At 42.1% G+C, this 6,529-nt stretch overlaps 1 protein-coding gene across 1 annotated transcript in view; it reads left to right on the plus strand.

The window, feature by feature from the left end:
* RBM27 (RNA binding motif protein 27) overlaps positions 1-6,529 on the plus strand; it is a 17,138-nt gene that overhangs the window by 5,776 nt on the left and 4,833 nt on the right. The window contains exons 8-13 of the mRNA XM_031055234.1: positions 1-12; positions 1,160-1,294; positions 3,302-3,451; positions 5,252-5,399; positions 5,681-5,834; positions 6,380-6,526. Coding sequence (XP_030911094.1) covers positions 1-12; positions 1,160-1,294; positions 3,302-3,451; positions 5,252-5,399; positions 5,681-5,834; positions 6,380-6,526 — 746 coding nt within the window. The remainder of the gene's footprint in view (positions 13-1,159; positions 1,295-3,301; positions 3,452-5,251; positions 5,400-5,680; positions 5,835-6,379; positions 6,527-6,529) is intronic.

The following is a 6,529-nucleotide window of genomic DNA, read 5'->3' on the forward strand; positions in this document are numbered from 1 at the left end:
TGCCCGTCCCGCGTGAGTCCCAGCAGGGGATCCACTGCAGCTCCTTGGCTGGCAGTGTGCTGTCCAAAGCTGCAGCTCCTTGGCGGGCAGTGTGCTGTCCAGAGCAGTGCCCAAAAAATTCTGAATACTCAGCTGGCAAACCATGATTTTCCAAGCACTGCAAACTGAATTAAATTGGGCAGGGGGGTGGAGTTGGGGATCTTTCAGCTTACCTCAGTGGTAGTTGGTGGTGACTGGATTGGTCACTGACACTTACTAGCCGGGTTTTTCCCTGCTGTAATGCAAGAAATGTTATGATTCAGTTTCCTAGAGGTTCTAATAAAGATCTAGTGTTGGTGCTACATTATCTACCACTAGAAGGCAATACATTATTGACACATTTAAGAGCTTTCTTAGCTCAGCAGTGATCTGAGATGTTGAGCCTTTTGCGTTACCCTACTGCATCTTATGAACTCTATGAAGAAATAGCATATTAGGGGCATGCTTACTCTGTTTCAGTGTCTATTCCAGGGACAAAATAAATGCTGCGATAATTGTGTCCAATAGCAGCAATTTTGGGATGAGGAATAATTTGATACAAGATTAGCCCTAAACTTTGCATGAACCCTTTAGCAGGCAGAAGTGACCTGCTGTGAGAGAACAGACAGTGCTCAGGATGGGCTGTGTAGTGTCACTCGGAGTCCTTTTTGATCATACAGTTAGTCAGAATGTCTGTATGGTACATGGAGAAACCAAAGCACAACCAGCTAGAGAAATTCCTTGTCTGGGAATGCCTCTTGCCCTGCAGTTCTTATTTCAGAACTGTGGTCTGAATGCTGCTGAAGTGATCTCTTGCTCTGAGCAAGCCTTGTCTCTCCATGGTAGAGCTGAGGGAGGAGCTGCTGTGGTTAAGGCATCTCTAGCACTAACAAACCACTGGGGAGGAAAAGACACTTCTTTCTTTTCCCTGAAAGCTTTGTCTCTCCTGAGAAAGAGAAAAGGTGTTGGAATCAGAGTAGCTTACCTGAACAGGCTTCTCAGTTTACTATTACTGTGGTGGAATTGGACATATTTAGAGCCCTGACCTTGGTCAAAGCAAGGCACGAACACAGCACTGAATTGTTTGCACGTTGTGCCTTGGAGCTGTCAGTGTGTGATGTGTTGTGTGCTGTTGTTGCAGGCCCACCTTTAACACAGTCCAGCTTGATCAACAGTCGTGACCAGCCGGGGACAAGCGCAGTGCCCAGTCTTGCACCCGTGGGAGCAAGGCTGCCTCCTCCTCTGCCTCAGAACCTGCTCTATACAGTGTCAGAACGTAAGCAAAAGCCTTTGGTTTCAATCTGTTTGATGGAAACATTTTTCAGTTTTCTCTGTTGATGTGTGATTAGAAATGATGATCTGTCTTCCTCCAATATATACAAATCTAAAAAGAAGTCTGATGGCTCTCCCTGGCTCAGCCCATCATCCATTCTGGGATGGAATGGCAGCAGTGCTCTGCCCTGGTCTGAGGAGGAGCACTGTGGGGAGCTCTGGGTTTCATGTGCTCGCAGCAATCCAATTGTGGTGTAAGAAATGTTCCTTTCATCTTCAAGCCATTCAGTAGGACATTAGTAGGTGAAAGATGGATCTGCAAACCTGTAATTGCTTTTTAATGTAGGTTTTATTCCTCTTCACTTTGGACTAATACAGGTGAGAGCTTTTTTTTCCAGTTGTATGTCACAGTAGTCTGTACAGTCTTCATAGACATCAGTGCTTTTTCTATTCTTTTTCCAGAATCACCCTGATTCTAGCTTTCTAAAGGTTGTTAGCTTTCACTGGACACGTCCCTCTTCCTTAACAGAGCTCAAAATTTTTAAAAGTATGTTTTTAGTATGTTTCTACAAGAGAAAAATAGCAAAATACCTGGAAAGTCCTAGATTGCTCAATTTAAATACAACAAAATTACTTTCTTAGATAATTAAAGGATTAATGGCATTCCCATGTTCTGTGTAACCAAAATAGATAATTAAATGTCAGTGTTTTATAATATTCTCATCTGGGGTTTTTTAACATAAATATTCTGAATTTTATTCAAAGAGAGGATCTAGTTCAGTTCATGATCCGTGTCATTTTATTTGTAACTTCCATGCTTTTCGGAACTTGAGATACTCAAATTTCTTATTAGATAACCAGTTCAGTTATCCCCAAGTCCTGTTGGGTGTTCAGGTATCACCATCTGATCCTTTCAGCTCCAGAACTTCTAATGGATGATTCTGCCTGTTGGAGTTCACAGGGCTTCACAGTAATTCTGTTCTCCAGAACCTCTGTGGAGATTCTCATGTCCTGTTCTTGGACTGTTGCGGTAACAGCTGATGGTTGCCCTCTTGCAGTCAATCATGTTCTAAATAAGGGAAGAGGAGCTTGTGGTTCTGCTCCTTTGAGGTTAGAGAAAGTTCTTGTTTTACAGTGTCAGGCTCTGCGCTCAATGTGGATATTGTGGGGCATCTGATTTTAACTGTAGAGTTGTCTTTGTTGCTGCAGAATAAGGAGCTGAGATTTTGGAGGCATTCATGTTTGTCAGGTTCCCTTGTACAGGCATTTGTTCTGTTCCTGTGGAGGCTCTTCACAGACTTCATTCATTCTAGTTCTTGTACAGGTTTTCCTTTTTAAGATTAAAAAAAATATGTTATCCTCAATCTGGACCTTGGGCTGGAGGAGCAGTAGGAGTCAATTGTCATCTTGTATTCTTGCGGTGACCACTTCTAATGGAAACAATCATTAGTACTTTACCTAAGCTAGGCAGCTGATCTCACTCTTACATAAAGAGAGTTCAGTAGGTAAGTATTGGTTCCATTACTTCATTTCTCAGGTTTCTTTGATTGAAATCATTTAAGTATATTCTTCACCTAAAATTCATTTCTGAAGAGACCCAAACTGTTGGGCAGCAAAGGCTGAAAATCTATTTGCATCTTAGACTCTACAGTATAAATGCTGAAACCAAAACCTGTGTTTTTGCCCTTAAAACACTGCCAGATGTTGTACACGCTGTCACACTGACACCTCAGGCTTTCCAGGCAGTGGATCAGCAGTACTGTGTATTGTGACCTGTGTGCTTTGGACAAACAGTACCAGAATAAAAACCAAAAGAGAATGTGTTTAGATAGGCTAGGCCTGGAATCCAGGCGAGGGTTTGCAGTGGCTGCACAGGTTGGCTGTACCACCTCTTCTCTTCATCCAAGAGAGCTTCTGACTCTTGGACATCCATGCACATCCTTGAAGGAAAACTAACCCCGAGTCTTAAACTCACTTGAAAAATTCTGTCGTTTCTCTCCTTTTTTTGTAGATACATATGAGCCAGATGGCTATAACCCTGAAGCTCCTAGTATTACCAGTGCTGGTAGATCTCAGTATCGGCAGTTCTTTACGAGAGCACAAATGCAGCGTCCAAATCTAATTGGCCTAACATCTGGGGAGATGGATACAAACCCTCGAGGTAGGAAGGGTTCTGGTCATTGCTGTTACTATTTTTGTCCAAGACCGTCAACACTTTTCCCTCTTTTCAGGCTGAAAGCACTAGTTTTTCTCACTGATCTAGTGTTTCAGAGCTTTTTTTTTGACATTTCTACCTTTTTTAAGTGCTAACATGCCCATATTAAAGTCAAAGCAGCCTTTTTGATTAAAAATAACCACTTGCTTGGGAATGCTACAAGGGTTTTGTTGGTTGGTTGGGGTTTTATTCTTCTTAAGCCTGTGGAGGTATTTTCCAGGTACTGGTAGCTCCTAGGAAGAAAAATGGTGCCTAAAGGTGGATTTAGCAGCACAGTCTGCAGACTGCTTTTGATCAGCCAAGGGCACAGAGGTGATGATCCAAGCTCCTTGCCTTGGCTGTTGTGATGGTAGTGAAGAAGGGAGCTGCCATGGCATGTTTTGGTGCTTCATGCTCTGACTCTGTCAGCCAGGTGTTCTCTCTGAAATGAACATCACAGGTATCATTCCAATTTCCCAGCTACTGGGAATCCCAGTCTGCACTTACATAATTCCTAGCCCCTGCCTGAATGGATGTGGCTGCTGTCTCTTAGTGGTGATGTGCACAAAGCATCTTTTAGGGAAGGGCACAGGTCAAGGCTCTTCAAAGTTTAGTTGTAGTAGCAAAACTTTCTTTCTCGCTTGTGTTTTCCTGCCCTGATTCTTAAAACCAAAGATGTTAAGTTTTGGGTTTTATTATTCTACTTCAGTATTTCTTACTCAGTAGATAACAAAGATTTTCTTTTCCAGCATTTCCTTCCAATGACTCATCTTATGAGGAATATGGCGAAATATTATTGTAGAAATTGCTGTTGCTATTTGCATCTTAATGACTGTCACAGAGGCAGGGCTGGGGCTTCATTGAGAGCCCATCCCAGTGGTAAGGCAGGGATGAGTGCTCAGTGGTAGGGCCTCACTCAGCATGTTTTACTGTCTTTATCACAGGTGTGAAAGGTTTGCTCTCAGATCATCCTTCAAAGTGAGGATGCCATGCCCAGAAATGCCCAGTCTCTGTTCTCACCAGTGTAACCAGCAGAGCCCTGGCTTATATAAAAGCCATAGAAATTGCTGTGTAGCTCAGACTTCTTTTTAGGGGTTGAATATTTGGCATTCACAGGAGACTAACACAAAGGCCATAATCTTGAAAAGGTTGCAAATAAATTTCTAGCAAACTTTGTGTTGGTAGAATGTGCTTCAATCTTTAAATCTAATGTCTTAAAAGAGTGTAATAGTTATGCTTAGTTAACAGTTTGTTGCTGAAACCTGTCTGGAGGGCTGGCAGTGGGGTAGCAGTGGAAAGAATGGGTTCTTTGTTGCTTTTGCTCTTTTAAGGGTTCCTACAGGGCAAGCTGGTTGTTAATTCAGCCCCTGCCCATTACAGAGCTCTGACTTAAAGCCTGGGGATCCAGCCATGGGTTCTTTTCCTCCTTTTCTGTTTTGCTGGGATTTGGGGTTTTGTTTATTCTGTCTCTCCCTTTCCCACAGAATTTGAGTTTTTAATACCTGAAAAATGAAGTTTTAGCTTTGTTTCTTCAAGCTAGTATCAGCCTTAAAGGTCAAAACCCATCCCTCCCAGCTGGACCATGTGTGTTTCTCTCAGGATGTTTAGTTAGGCTAGGAAATGATCTGAATGATTTTGTTTGGAAACAAAACTGACCAATTTGATAAAGTCATCCTAATGTTTGTTTTTAATCTCAGTTCTGTTTTGTTGTGTGAAAACTTTTCCATGTGTGGTGGAATAACACAGGCCTTTTTTTCTTCCCTTCAGCTGCCAACATTATCATCCAAACTGAACCTCCCATTCCCATTACAAATAACAGCAGCAATGTCACTAGAGTTGTCCTGGAACCAGACAGCAGGAAGAGATCTCCAAGCAGCATGGAGTGTCCACCATTGAAGAAACCCTGGTTGGGAAAGTAAGAGTTAGCTACAGATGTTAATTCAGATGTACTCGATTGCTGTCAGTGCTGTGAACATTGCTACTCACCAGTCTCTGTCATTTGGGATAGTTGGGTCACAAAGTCTGTGTCCCCATAATATGGAGACTAAGCATGGGGTCAGGGGAAGCTCTCTTTTGTTAGTGGCTAGAGGGTGTACTTTTTAGAGGAAAAATGCAATTCAGATGTATGTTAACATTTGCTGCTTTATTAGGCACTTACGTACTTATCTGAACTCTTCCTGTTCTCCTTTTCTCTAGGCAAGTGAATAACAACCAGAATAAGCCGGGGTTTTTGAAAAAGAATCAGTATACTAATACAAAATTAGAAGTTCGAAAAATTCCACCAGAACTGAACAATATTACGCAGCTCAACGAACACTTCAGCAAATTTGGAACTATTGTAAACATTCAGGTGAAAAACCAAAGTCAGTTTTATGTCTGTGTGTGGGTATTTTATTTTGCTTGAAGCCTGCTTGAATACTGCATAGTTTCTTTGAGAAATCTTAGAGGAGACAAACTGGGAGAGGAGGTAATCAAGTTCAGAGAAACCTTTTCTTGGTCCACTGTGTCTTATTATCTTAATACTGTAAAACATATTGGTTTCAGTCTTCATGATGACTAATTACATTTGAAAGGCTGGCAGGTTTAACAGTGTCTAAACCAACTCAGGGTTTTGAGCAACTTGTGTATAACTTCTGAAAGAGATGATCTGACAGTTCGTCTTATATGATAGTCATTCATCTATTTATTTGAATGTGTATAGACTTTGGTGCAAGTACATGTAAAGTTTGCCAAAAGCTACTTTGCTTTAATTACATAGAGTGTCTTACCAGTGTTCAGAGCTCTCAATACACTGGATACTCAGCTCATTATTGCACATTATTTGTAGATGGGTTTGCTAATGATTGAAATGTTTTCTTCCTTGAGAAATAAAGCATTTGTGAACTTTTGCTTTAGGTGGCTTTCCAGAACGATCCTGAAGCTGCTCTCATTCAGTACTTGACCAACGAGGAGGCGAGGAAGGCCATTTCCAGCACGGAGGCAGTGCTGAGCAATCGGTTTATCCGGGTGCTGTGGCACAGGGAGAGCGAGCAGCAGCCCCCGGCG

This window comes from Geospiza fortis, unplaced genomic scaffold, assembly GCF_000277835.1.
Source record: "Geospiza fortis unplaced genomic scaffold, GeoFor_1.0 scaffold55, whole genome shotgun sequence".
In the NCBI taxonomy this organism is placed as follows: domain Eukaryota; kingdom Metazoa; phylum Chordata; class Aves; order Passeriformes; family Thraupidae; genus Geospiza; species Geospiza fortis.